Source organism: Bombyx mandarina, chromosome 12, assembly GCF_030267445.1.
Source record: "Bombyx mandarina strain Sakado chromosome 12, ASM3026744v2".
Taxonomy (NCBI): domain Eukaryota; kingdom Metazoa; phylum Arthropoda; class Insecta; order Lepidoptera; family Bombycidae; genus Bombyx; species Bombyx mandarina.
Window position 1 is genome coordinate 16,585,216 of NC_143219.1, and position 13,699 is coordinate 16,598,914.

The following is a 13,699-nucleotide window of genomic DNA, read 5'->3' on the forward strand; positions in this document are numbered from 1 at the left end:
ATGCAATAGCTTAAAAATGTATGAACTTGTAATAAAATCTCCTTGGCTATACTATTTGTATCTGGCTGGTTTTGGTATCATTAAAAGTTTAAGTTCGAAAGAAGATAATTCCAAATTAAAATTAGGAAGATGTGTGATTTTATTTATTTTTCGTACTGTCAAGATGAGTGAATCTAATGAAGATATTCGATACATTTTAAAATTTTACTACAAAAAAGGTAAAAAAGCAACGCCAGCTGTGAAAAAATATTGCGATGTTTATGGACCTAGTGCAGTGTCTGTGAGAGTAGCACAAATTTGGTTTAAGCGTTTTCAATTCGAAAATGTTGATGTCAAAAATGCACGTCGCTCTGGTCGCCCTATTACGGATAAAATAGATGCCATTTTTGAAAAAGTGGGGAAAAGATCGGCATATCAGTAGTTACGACGTAACTGAAGAACTGGGAATTGACCACAAAATAGTTATGGCGCATTTGAAAAAAACTGGGTACACAAAAAAGCTCACTGAAAGGAACCTAATGATCCGTGTACTCATTTGTGATTCTTTATTACGACGTAATGAAATCTAACCATTTTTGAAGAGGCTGATAACTGATAACTGGTGATGAAAAGTGGATCACGTACGACAAGAACGTACGAGAAAAGTTGTGGTCAAAGGCCGGTCAGGCTTCACAGACTCTGACAAGACCCGGGTTAACTCGCAAAAAGGTGATGCTGCCTGTGTGGTGGGATTGGAAGAGCATTATACATTATGAGCTGTTACCACCAGACAGGACCATCGATTCTGAACTCTACTGCGAACAACTGATGAGATTAAAGCAAGAAGTTGAGAGAAAGCGGCCGGAATTAATCAACAGAAGGGGTGTGGTTTTTCATCACGACAACGCTAGACCTCACACATCTTTAGCCACTCAGCAAAAATTAAGAGAGCTTGGCTGGGAGGTGTTAATGCATCCGCCGTATAGTCCTGACCTTGCACCTTCAGATTTCTACCTGTTTCGGTCTCTTCAGAATTCTTTAGGCAGTGTCAGGTTAACATGACGAGAGGACTGCCAAAACCAATTGTCGCGGTATTTTGATCAGAAGCCCCAAATTTTCTATAGCAATGGGATCATGTCCCTACCTACAAGATGGCAAAAAGTTATCGAACAAAATGGTACCGACATACTTTAGTTAAATGTGAATAAACTATATTAAAAAATGTTGTGAATGTTCTTAAAAAATGCGAAGAAACTTTTTCCCCAACCTATTATTATATAGAAAGAAAATAGTAAACAATGTTTACAATAAGTGAGCTGTTTAGGCTTACTATACTATTTGACATTGGACGGTAATGGGTAAATTAAGTAAATGAAATTACAAATTTTACAGCGCCCCCCTAACCCACATCAACGCCCCCCGTTTTTTCCTGGGCCCCTTAACGCCCCCCTCTAGGTTTCAAACGCCCCCAGGGGGGCGTTATCGCCCACTTTGAGAAAGACTGACATAGATTATATGTCTATAGGGCAAACGGTACACTATTTAATTGTTATCGATGCATTTAGTAAATGGCTCGAATGCATTCATATGAATTGCGGCACCTCCACTAGTGCGTTAATATTGAAACTGAAAGAATTATTCTCAGTTTTCGGTATCCCTAACGAAATTGTATCAGATAACGACATTAAGATATGTTCCGTGGAATTTCAACAATTTTGCAAAAATAACGGTATAAATTACTTAAATTCACCGATCTATCATCCAGCAAGTAACGGCCAAGCCGAGAACTCGGTGAAAACTTGCCGAAAAATGTTAAAATGTATAATCGAAGAAAATAAATATAATACTAATTTCAATCCACGGCTTATTAAAGAAAAATTAATTGGATTTTTGTTCGATTATCGTAATAGTATACATTGCACAACAGGCGCATCACCTGCAAGTTTTTTTTTTTTTTTTTTTTATTGCTTAGCTGTGTGGACGAGCTCACAGCCCACCTGATGTTAAGTGGTTACTGGAGCCCATAGACATCTACAACGTAAATGCGCCACACACCTTGAGATATAGTTTTCTAAGGTCTCAGTATAGTCACAACGGCTGCCCCACCCTTCAAACCGAAACGCATTACTGCTTCACGGCAGAAATAGGCGGGGCGGTGGTACCTACCCGTGCGGACTCACAAGAGGTCCTACCACCAGTAATTACGCAAATTATAATTTTGCGGGTTTCATTTTTATTACACGATGTTATTCCTTCACCGTGGAAGTCAACCGTGAACATTTGTTGAGTACGTATTTCATTAGAAAAATTGGTACCCGCCTGCGGGATTCGAACACCGGTGCATCGCTTCAACACGAATGCACCGGACGTCTTATCCGTTAGGCCACGACGACCATATTCGAACACCGGTGCATCGCTTCAACACGAATGCACCGGACGTCTTATCCGTTAGGCCACGACGACCATTATGATGATGCAAGTATGATGTTTGGACGTAATTTAAGAACAAGATTAGATTTAATATTACCCACTAAAATAGTGGAAGATAATGCAGTTGTTCCTAATAAAGAACTAAGTAAATCTAGACAATTCCAAATAGGTGAAATAGTCTGGGCAAGATTTTTTATTGCTCGAAAGGCTAGCTGGATGAAAGGAAAAATAACGAATATCTTAGGCAATAGAATGTTTCAGATCAATTTTGAAAACTGTGATTCAACGTGTGTCAGACATTTGGATCAGATTAGGAAGTACGCGGATGCTAGGTCAAAAACAATTGTGAGCGATGTTGTTTCCACCGAAGGCGCTGATATTTCAGTCCCGGATCGACCCACAACAGTGCAATCAGTATCGCAGCCTAGCTCTGAGTTAGTGCTGTCCTCACCTATGTCGTCGCCGCCGGTACCGGAGCCGGCACCAGTATCGGCCCCCACGCACGGCAATAACGTTGACATTGTGAGGAGGGAGGATGAGGAGGGCGATGAATGGGAGGAGGCTAGTGAAAACATCGCAGCTGCCAGCCTGCCGACCGAGTGTGAACCTGATTACCCTATTGTAGCATCAGATGACCCCGATAACGTGAGATTAGAAGAGAGGGCGCCAGATAATGAAAGACAGTGTGGTCGACCAAAGAGGACAAGAAAAGTAGTAGATTATAAGAAGTATTTTTAAATTAACGATAAGCTAATTAGTTGTTTTCTTTGTCAGGATTTCAAAATAATGAGGGAGGAGTGCAGTGTTTGTTATGTACTTCGTATATCGCGACCCGCTCCGCTCACAGTAGTAATAAACCAGCTGTTATTACGTACGGTCGTTTCATTGCCCCTAAGTTCCGATATAACAATTACTCATTTGTGCCAGTGCTCCACGCTATTTTGTTTGTTTTTGTCAGTGTTTAATGTAAATGTTGTTTGTCAGAGTTTAATGTTTATAATGTGAAAAAAAGTTTCACTTTTACTGTGGTTTCATAAAACCACACAACTATTGTTTATCCTTATCCTAATAGCACTTTTAAATCGTCTGCCTTATAAATGTTCACCGATAGGGCTGTCCAGTCTCCAGCTTCCACAGCAATAGTTCAGAGTTGTAGGAAGCAGTAGCAAGCGCCAGGGGAGGTCGAGCTGCAGCAGCCAACACGTCGTCGCTGTGCCGCGTCTCCCAACTCTTGCCGGTGCTGCCGGTGCCAGTCTCTTCGAACTCTGTCACATGACGATTCCAGCCCACTGCCAAGATCCTACAAAATAGATCAGCATCTTTCTAGGCGTTTCGTAGGATAGCCAATTAAGTTCCGAGTTGGAGGTATTTTCTGCTGCGAAGCCATGTGATTGTTTATGGAGTGCCGGCACAGCCAATTCGCATTATGTACGATATATCTCGTAATCGTCGTGGCCTAACGGATAAGACGTTCGATGCATTCGTGTTGAGCGATGCACCGGTGTTCGAATCTCAGGCGGGTACCAATTTTTCTAATGAAATACGTACTCAACAAATGTTCACGATTGACTTCCACGGTGAAGGAATAACATCGTGTAATAAAAATGAAACCCGCAAAATTATAATTTGCGTAATCACTGGTGGTAGAACCTCTTGTGAGTCCGCGCGGGTAGGTACCACCGCCCTGCCTATTTCTACCGTGAAGCAGTAATGCGTTTCGGTTTGAAGGGCGGGGCAGCCGTTGTAACTATACTGAGACCTTAGAACTTATATCTCAAGGTGAGTGGCGCATTTACGTTGTGGATGTCTATGGGCTCCAGTAACCACTTAACACCAGGTGGGCTATGAGCTCGTCCACCCATCTAAGCAATAAATAAAAAATCTATATAAATAAAAACCATTTTTACATACATTGTTTGGGTCAAATTTGGGTTGGAGCTATTTCTATGCGAGCGGATATCGCTTGCATGACGTCTCATTTAGGTTTGACGAATACAAGCATAAGTACCTACCTTCCTTCAACCCAAAAGCAGCTGGTCACTTCGCACATATGTTCGATACTCATGGTTCTCAAACATATTCCAGTGTTGAAGTTCCAGACCTACAGAACAAAAATCTTCTTAAAATGCAGAAGCTATAAATACATAAACAATCTACATACTAGTCTTGGCCTTATTGTTAGCATTAGTTATTTGTACGTTGATTTCTCTGTATCCTTTAAGCTTTTTATCTATAAACTAGCGACCCGCCCTCGCTTCGCTTCGGAAACATTAAAACACACATGAAACCAAAAAAAAAAAAAAAGTAGCCTATGTTCATCAGGGACAATGTCGGCTTCTAATGGAAAAAGAATTTTTCAAATCGGTCCAGTAGTTTCGGAGCCTATTCGAAACAAACAAACAAACAAATCTTTCCTCTTTATAATATTAGTATAGATTTATCTGTTTCGCAATGTATAAAATAGTGTTGCCATAAACGTATTGCTGTCGTGAGCTGAAAAAGAAGATAGCCCATCAGGCTATCGGAGATGGTTTAGGATAGCTATAGGTTGATAAGAAGCTGCCCTGCTAATAATAAAATGGCTAGCAACACTTAAAAGTTGCGACAGTCACTAAATTGTTTTTGTCTTTGAAAATTGATTAAGACTTCTACACAATCGCACATCTTCATGTTTTTAGAGCTAACTCACCTTGAGCGACCCATTTCTGGCTCCCGTTAATAGGAGTTGGTATCCAGGGTCGAAGCATGCTGCAGTGATTTCCACTGGAATCAACTCTCCATGGAGCAGACGGGTGTGAGCATCCCGGATAAGAGTGTTTCGCTTTCCTTTACACATAGATGTATGAATGAATGGATGAATTATGTATGTAGCGTTAACAAGTCCGTTATTAATATTAAAAAAATAACATCTTTAGCGAATTATTGTACCCTTGTTACTTTGAAATCAATTTTGAATTTTAAGTAGGTACTTACTTTTTTACGTGTTGATTATTACTCATTTTTCCTTTTGTTGATGTCTATTGGCTCCGGTAACCACTTAACACCAGGTGGACTGTGAACTCATCCACCCTATAAAAAACCGTTGTGTATGTATTTTGTGTACTAATTTCGGTTGTTCTGTAGACCTAGCCGCTTGTTCCCTGAAATATACTGGATTCTCTACACTTAGGTACACACATGAAACTGCAAGATTAGAAAGAATTCAATTCATAAATGATTAAATGTTAATAATGAATTAACTATACTTGAGACTTTATTCAAATTCAAATTCAAATTATAGAGCTTATATCTCGAGGTGGTGGCGCATTTACGTTGTAGATGTCTATGGGCTCCAGTAACCACTTAACACCAGGTGGGTTGTGAGCTCGTCCACCCATCTAAGCAATAAAATAAAATGAAACCAACCCGTCGCTGGATCCCAGTTGATAATAATGCTGTCCATTCCACAAGTGATGATGACCTTGAAGAGCGGGTTGTACAGCACCTCGGCCACGGCCCTCGAGTGCGTGAAGCCGTCGGTGTGCGCCGGGTTGAGCTGCTCGTCCAGCACGAGCACGGCCACCTTCATGGCTGCGAGGATGTACTCGCGGCTGACCGGGTTGTACACCGCCGTGATGGGCGTGCGCTCGCCCACTTGTGCTGGCACGTCGATGTACGTCTGAGAGGTCGCAGACTCTGTATTTTTTTCCTACCTAAGCTGATGGTCTAGAGAGACCATATCAGCGTCACCGGGCTAGTAGGTGAGCTCACGGGGTTCAAACCTAACGTTGTTGCTAACAAGAGTCGTCCTTCGTAGGATCTACCACCGGATCGGAAACGCGACCCACTGAGAATTTCCGGCGAGAAACTCAGTGGGCTGTGTCTGTGGGGAATTGTATTCGCTGATGAACTTAAACTATCTCTTCAAAGATTCTTTGTAGCGGCGTAGAAATATAACCGCAAAATTGTAGCGGCTGGAACAAAGGCCAATGTGTACCACTTGTACTGGAAAATTAAAATAAGTTTTTTTTTAATTTATTGCTTAGGTGGGTGGACGAGCTCACAGCCCACCTGGTGTTAAGTGGTTACTGGAGCCCATGGACATCTACAACGTAAATGCACCACCCACCTTGAGATATAAGTTCTAAGATCTCAGTATAGTTACAACGGGCCACCCTTCAAACCGAAACGCATTACTGCTTCACGGCAGAAATAGGCAGGGCGGTGGTGCCTACCCGCGCGGACTCACAAGTGGTCCTACCACCAGTAATTACGCAAATTATAATTTTGCAGGTTTTACTTTTATTACACGATGTTATTCCTTCACCATGGAAGTCAATCGTGAACATTTGTTGAGTACGTAATTCATTAGAAATATTGGTACCCGCCTGGGATTCGAACACAGGTGCATCGCTCAACACGAATGCACCGGATGTCTTATCTCTTAGGCCACGACGACTTCTATTCCTAGATATTTGCTACAAATCCACATTGGTTGAGCCATTTCGACAAAGCGGCACGACACGAGAACCCTCTCACCGTGGCCACCGGGAACTACATTGCCGATCTTGCGAACCGAATGGTAAACAGTCGATGTCACCCAAAACATGTCATCTCGGATCCTCCCGATCCACTAACGGTGCTTTTAGTTACCCAAAGCACTGGTCATCGTTCTTGTCGAACCCGTCGCTTGCGACGAAGAGCTGGGCGAGTAAATTAACCCACAGATACAGCCCACTGAGTTTCTCGCCGGATCTTCTCAGGGAGTCGCGTTTCGATACGGTGGTAGATTCTTCGAAGGACGGCTCTTGCTAGGGTTCCTGTTACGCTGTGCGGGAAATGAGTAAAATCTTTCATCGTTAGGCGCCTCACTTGTATGCAGACTTGTCCGTGTACATCCCAGACTTTGATAATTCTGTCTCTGGAGAGGGAGTAGACGGTTTGACCGTTGTTCTGCAGCACGATGTTGGTGACGGCGGCGTGGTGGCCCAGCAGAATTGCATTACATTTACTGGGAACGAAAGGATTCCACACTCGGACTGCACAATCCGGACCACCCGTTACCAGTACATGAGCGGCTTCGTCGAACGCGAAGCATTGAATGCCCTGGGATATTAAACAAATTTTAATTATTATAGAAACACTAGTGTCATACTTATTGTACTTAACACTGACAACAATAAGCACTCGAAGTTCGGCAGTAGAAATCACATATTACTGGAATAATTTTGTGCCAAAGCTACCTCCTGAGTACGAAGCTAAGCTTATCTAAGCTTTCCTAATAGGTAGAACGCCTTGTGGTACTAGTGGCAGTTAGGTAAGGTCAGCAGTGGATATAAACTATTTAATGTATAATTAAGCATATTTGATTTGCAACAATTGAAAAAATGGACACCTCTCGACCACGGCGGCGGTAGAATGGATAGTCCGGTAAACCTGTTTGCCATTTGTCGTCCATTGCAATGAGACACTATGTACTACTACGAAGCAGTTATAGTTCAATAAATTTGTATCATGCATTTTAGTCTAAAACAATACCCGAACCTTTTCAACTTTAAACATGTTATGAGTTTTAGAGCCAGCGATGTCACACATGAGTAAGGAGTCGACACACGTGGAGCACGACACCACACAGTGCAAGGACTCGTAGTACGACACTTGACGAACCCAATCGCTGTGGACCCTGGTCAGTTCCACTAGCTGCATTGCTGGCAGCAGTTGAGGCTGTAATTATTATTATTACTATCAAATGATTTTTTTGTATCTTCATTAAAATTTATATTGAGATATTTTAAAGTCTTTAGTAACGACGGTAGTCGGTAGTAAAATGTAGTTTTTTATGGTGATGTGGCATTGCAGCAGTCCATATGCGATCAGCGGACATGAACACCCAAGAGGGATTTGCCCCTTCTGTTGCCTGCTTCAGAAAAATATATTAAGTATCAGGAAGGCGCGTTATTCAATGAATCACCGAAAAAGTTCCAGCAGGGCATTTTGGATTTAGGTGGACTATTTTCGGTGGCCTACTGTACCGTAAAAGAAATATGCAAACAGTCCCACAGCTTCACCAAGAACGAACTAGATTCTCCACCTTACGCTGCAAATCTACATGTCGGAGTAGTATGAGCGCCTTCCCCGGCTGGTTCTGGAAAGGCCCGCGTTTGATCGGTGAAAACATCAGCACTCGGACGTTGCCGCCCACGTCGCCGCAGATCAGGAGGCACTTCTCGTTTATATCCTTGTGGAAGTGGTAGTACATTGTGCAAATCTAAACAAAGTTTAAATACTAGTTGTTTATTATTCTAATAAATAGATATATTCTATTTCATTCTCTGTCTCGGTCTTCTTTGTTCCTGGTCATTGAACAAACTAGACGTGTTTTGTGGTGCTCCATTTGTAATTTAAATTGTGAAGTTATTAAAATAAACTAAGTGAACAGAACCAGTGCATTCTCAATAACAATATTCCCAGTGAATTAAATAAGTAGATTCAATTTTAATCACACCTTTCATTTTCTGTGAATAAAGGTTAAATAGAAAACAACTTGTCAATGGTAAAGCAAGGTAGACCGCGACACCACCTTGCGCCGTCGCGCCTTCCAGTTTGGAGGAAGCCACAGCCGTGGTGCAAACACGTGCAAATGATTTACGTCCTAATGTTTGGAAGTCATTCAAGTCGTGGACCCGTGGCGTGTCTGCTTGTTTACGCTAGTTAAAAATTCACTTCTGGAATGTTCGGACATCAGATGTTCGCTTTTATGGGTGAATACATTTTTATTTACAACTCCTAATGAGGTAAACTTACAGATTTGAAATAAAGCTATTTGAAATAAAATGGATATGGTAAATCAAACTAGCCATGAACTCCCAACTAGTGATGACAATCTTCAGCGTGAAGGTCTTGGCTGTGCAGTCATAAAAACGAAGGTCTCGCTCCGTGGAGCTCGTCACTATGATGTTTACATCTGGCATACACACCAAGTCCGTTACCCACGTTATGCGGACTTTTAGATGAGCTGGATTCAAGAAAGAAGACAATATCAGTCATGTATAGTGACAAGCGAGAACTAAGTCTTGAGATAGTAGATTCTAATCTGATGAATATAAAAAATATTAACGGCTTAATCTCGTGTTTTTTAATTCGTTTCGTATTTTCCAATGTCTATGATTCGCGAAAACTTATTTGGGGTACTACCGCCACCTCATAATTACATTCTCACAACGCGCGACTAGAGCTGACTCCATCCATCCCGCTGGAATGAACACAGCGATATGTCCTTGATCAAAAGAGGTTTTTAAAAAGTCCTGGACGGTAGACAAGAGATTGACTATACCACTGAGCGGTGGAGACTAGTCACCGTCAGACGGGTCATATGCTGGTCTACCTTGGAGGGCAGTAAAACTTGAGAAAGTAATTTAGAATACTCTTCGTCTTTAAGCATAATAGAATATGAACAAAAGCTTAAACTGGTCGAATAGATATTATTGTTTATAGTTTCTAAAAGGAAATTACCTACATATTATTCAGGCAAATGTGAGACCAATTTTAAATACCTCTTCTCACTGGCAAAGATGACGCGTTCATATCTCACCTCGTGTTAGCGCGCCGATTAAGACCTATTGATAACTAGACCCATAAGTCTTTTAATTGTTCTTGTTGTACATGTGTCTACAGATCATAATTCCGGATTGCTTCCACTGCCTAATCTATTTAAAAAATAAGTACCTAGCTCAAGAAATATTCATTATGACGAACACTAACGGCTAGAAGAGAAGGCAGTTCTCAGAAGCACCATGTCGAGCGACCACCAGTTGATCATGCCGTCGCGACTGGCCGTTATGTACGTGCCCTGCATCGGGTCCGTGCTTCGATCCTGTAGAAATGGTAAATACTTACTAATTACAAACTATTCGTCTCCATCATAATTTACTAGTTAGTAAAGAAAATTTAAGGTATCATTAGTATCCCTCCCTATAAAGAATACAAGGAAGGAGATCTCCTCAATACGATGTGCTTTTGCAGAGCATAATGTTTTCCTTTGCTTTATTTTATTGGAGACATTTGAACCTATCAATATCAAACCCATTTTAAAAATCCAAAATTTTTATTTAGGAAGGAAATATTAAATAGCAGCATACAATAGTTTAGATACCGTTATTAAGTCGGCTTCTCCCCAACACAGAAACCAACATTTCATTGTTATGATACAAATCTAAATAAACACTATGTTAGCAGCAAAGTGTGGAATATCACTCCTTTTGTTTCATAGTGCAGAAACACTCTTGTACAACAATTTGTTTCTGTATGCCAATTATAAGACACGTAGGTATAGAATAGGCCACGCGTAATTTTCAACTTCATCTCCGTAGTGTCACTCGTAGTCACCTCCTTATTTTCCGAGGACGAAATTAGAAGGATTTTGTTTGCTCTACTATAATTTTTTTTTTAATTTTTTTTAAACTAATCCCGTTAAAAACCTTGGCAACATCAGGACAGAAACATATCCTCGAAACAGGGTGTCGGTGTTGCGAGCGCATGACGGTGGGTAGACCCATGATAGGCGGCTGTAGGGATTCGCGCTGCTCCTCTGCACCACTCGCGAAGTACCCCAGCAGTAGATGGGAGACTAAATCGTCCCATTCTATATCACCAGTTCGATTTGTGTTTATCTGATTTAAAAAAAAAGGGTACTTATGTGTTATATTTTACTAATATAAAAATGCAAACTAAATTAGCTCGTTTATAACAGTAACATTCGATATTTATATAAAACCTTTTATACGAGCTCCTCTATATACGATACAATAAACTTATTTCAATAGCAAATAGACTAGGACCGTTTTGAAGTCCTTGTGGCCTAAAGGATAAGACGTCCGGTGCATTCGTATGTAGCGCTTCACACCGGTGTTCGAATCCCGCAGGCGGGTACCAATTTTTCTAATGAAATACGTACTTAACAAATGTTCACGATTGACTTCCACGGTGAAGGAATAACATCGTGTAATAAAAATCAAACTCGCAAAATTATAATTTGCGTAATCACTGGTGGTAGGACCTCTTGACTACCACCCCGCCTATTTCTGCCGTGAAGCAGTAATGCGTTTCGGTTTGAAGGGTGGGGTAGCCGTTGTAACTATTCTGAGACCTTAGAACTTATATCTCAAAGTGGGTGGCGCATTTACGTTGTAGATGTCTATGGGCTCCAGTAACCACTTAACACCAGGTGGGCTGTGAGCTCGTCCACCCACCTAAGCAATAAATAAATAAAAAATAGGACCCCGGGGTTCAGGGTAGCCTTCGCGGTAGCCTTTAGCTGTGGCCAGGTCTTGTGGGATCGTCCGTCCATCTGTGCGTTTGTGAAATAAATATGATGCTATTAAATTAAGTCATTAAGTTAGTTTCATTTCCGTTTTGTCGTTTCGAGATCTGAGGACACAACTTGTGCTGCAATCATTATGCTGTGCAGTCACTGCACATCACTACCTTTTGGTTATATACATTTTAATTTGAGTGGGAGAACCTAAGTACACTAACTTAATAAACTGTATGTTGTATGCTGCATGTTGAAAAATTGTTCAACTAACTTTCATAAACAATATTTTATAATCGTCGTCGTCATATTCAACGTTAAGTAACGTTCTTAACAAATTTCTAAATTCATTCGGAAGCATTTTATTCATATTTGCTTGAAAAGCTTCTTTTATTTTCAACATGTCTGTAATGGTACAACGTTCATGGAGGGGTGCATTCTTCCAACGACTTATGTTCTGAAGCGCTGTGCTTGCTTCAGACTTAGTAGAAAAAGTCATTAGTGACTTAACATCGCTTTCATTAGCCATTTCGGTGTGAACAATAAACTGAAACCCGTATGCAAAATAACAACTTGAGGCTCTCGTATTACATTTAATTATCTTAAGGACATTTTCAGAAAAAAATGTATGTAACAATGTTTCAAATTCATTGAACGTGATGACAATTATTGACAATTAGTAACAATTCAAAGAGTATCCGTATTAGTCTGTTGTACCTACGAAAAGTAGAACGAAACGAATTATGTGAAATTGTAGTAAATGTATATATGTATGTATTAAATGAAATGAAAAAGAGTTAACTGAAATGAGAAGAAATAATAGACCTTCTCAGCTACTGGTGGTAGGACCTCTTGTGAGTCCCCGCGGGTAGGTACCACCACCCTGCCTATTTCTGCCGTGAAGCAGTAATGCGTTTGAAGGATGGGGCAGCCGTTGTAAGTATACTTGAGAAAAACTTATACCTCAAGGTGGGTGGCGTATTTACGTTGTAGATTTCTATGGGCTCCAGTAACCACTTAACACCAGGTGGGCTGTGAACTCGTCCACCCATCTAAGCAATAAAAAAGCAGCTGATTGAGAGATTCCTGAAAGCTCAATGGCCTTTTTGAAATTACTTCAAAATCTATATAGGTTTTAAAGCGCCTATAGACGTATAAGCCTATAAAAATACTAACTTAACAAAAAAACAATTAACATTATTATATTCTTGCCAAAAAAATATTTATTGCTTGTTATGATGGACGAGCTAACGGCCCACCTGGTGTTAAGTGGTTACCGGAGCCCATAGACATTTACAACGTAAATGCTGCCACCTGCCTTGAAAGATGAGTTCTAAGGTCTCCGTTTTAACAGTACAACGGCTGCCCCACCCTTCAAACCGAAAAGCATTACTGCTTTACGGCAGAAATACCTTCTTTTTTTCGTGCCGAGGGCCGAACCTCCTACGAGGTCTCCGCGCCTAGGGGGCGCGCGGGGTATGTGGGACTTGACGATCTGCAAGGTGTTGGGAGCAGACTGCAGGCCCAAGGAATTTTAGGGCCCTACCCACTAAACGACTCCCCTGTTCTTTTCGGCCAAGCGTCCGATCCTCTCCAAGGTCAGAACCCGGATGTGGATTCACAAGACGTCTTAACACCAATAATCACGTAAATTATAATTTTGCGGGTTTGATTTTTATTACACGATGTTATTCCTTCACCGTGAGAGTAATCGTAAACATTTTGTAAGTACCTATTTTTGTGTTGTCCAGCTGGAGCACTGGGTATGAATACTCCAGAGGGTCCCACAAACAAGTTCGAAAAGGAATGGTAGCGAGCGAGGTGCGAACGTATTCTCGTGTGTATGCTTCGGTGGTTGCGGGTGAACTGTCGGCGCACGAAAAGGGGCGCGCGCGGCTTGCCAAAGGGAAAGCCCCTCGGTCGCTACTCTTTGAATCGCGCCGGGAGCCGACAACGAGAACCCTTGATTGGTCGCGGCGCGCGATCAGACGCGGCTGCCGA

At 41.4% G+C, this 13,699-nt stretch overlaps 1 protein-coding gene across 1 annotated transcript in view; it reads right to left on the bottom strand.

Moving 5' to 3' along the window:
* LOC114247284 (WD repeat-containing protein WDY) overlaps nucleotides 1-12,227 on the bottom strand; it is a 27,454-nt gene extending 15,227 nt beyond the window's left edge. Inside the window, exons 1-11 of the mRNA XM_028180205.2 lie at nucleotides 11,973-12,227; nucleotides 10,866-11,057; nucleotides 10,150-10,261; nucleotides 9,246-9,403; nucleotides 8,480-8,656; nucleotides 7,933-8,112; nucleotides 7,261-7,494; nucleotides 5,815-6,067; nucleotides 5,099-5,235; nucleotides 4,422-4,510; nucleotides 3,515-3,709 (exon numbers count right to left, since the gene is read on the bottom strand). Of these exons, the coding sequence (XP_028036006.2) occupies nucleotides 3,515-3,709; nucleotides 4,422-4,510; nucleotides 5,099-5,235; nucleotides 5,815-6,067; nucleotides 7,261-7,494; nucleotides 7,933-8,112; nucleotides 8,480-8,656; nucleotides 9,246-9,403; nucleotides 10,150-10,261; nucleotides 10,866-11,057; nucleotides 11,973-12,227 (1,982 nt within the window). The remainder of the gene's footprint in view (nucleotides 1-3,514; nucleotides 3,710-4,421; nucleotides 4,511-5,098; nucleotides 5,236-5,814; nucleotides 6,068-7,260; nucleotides 7,495-7,932; nucleotides 8,113-8,479; nucleotides 8,657-9,245; nucleotides 9,404-10,149; nucleotides 10,262-10,865; nucleotides 11,058-11,972) is intronic.
* Between the last annotated feature and the right edge of the window lie 1,472 nt (nucleotides 12,228-13,699).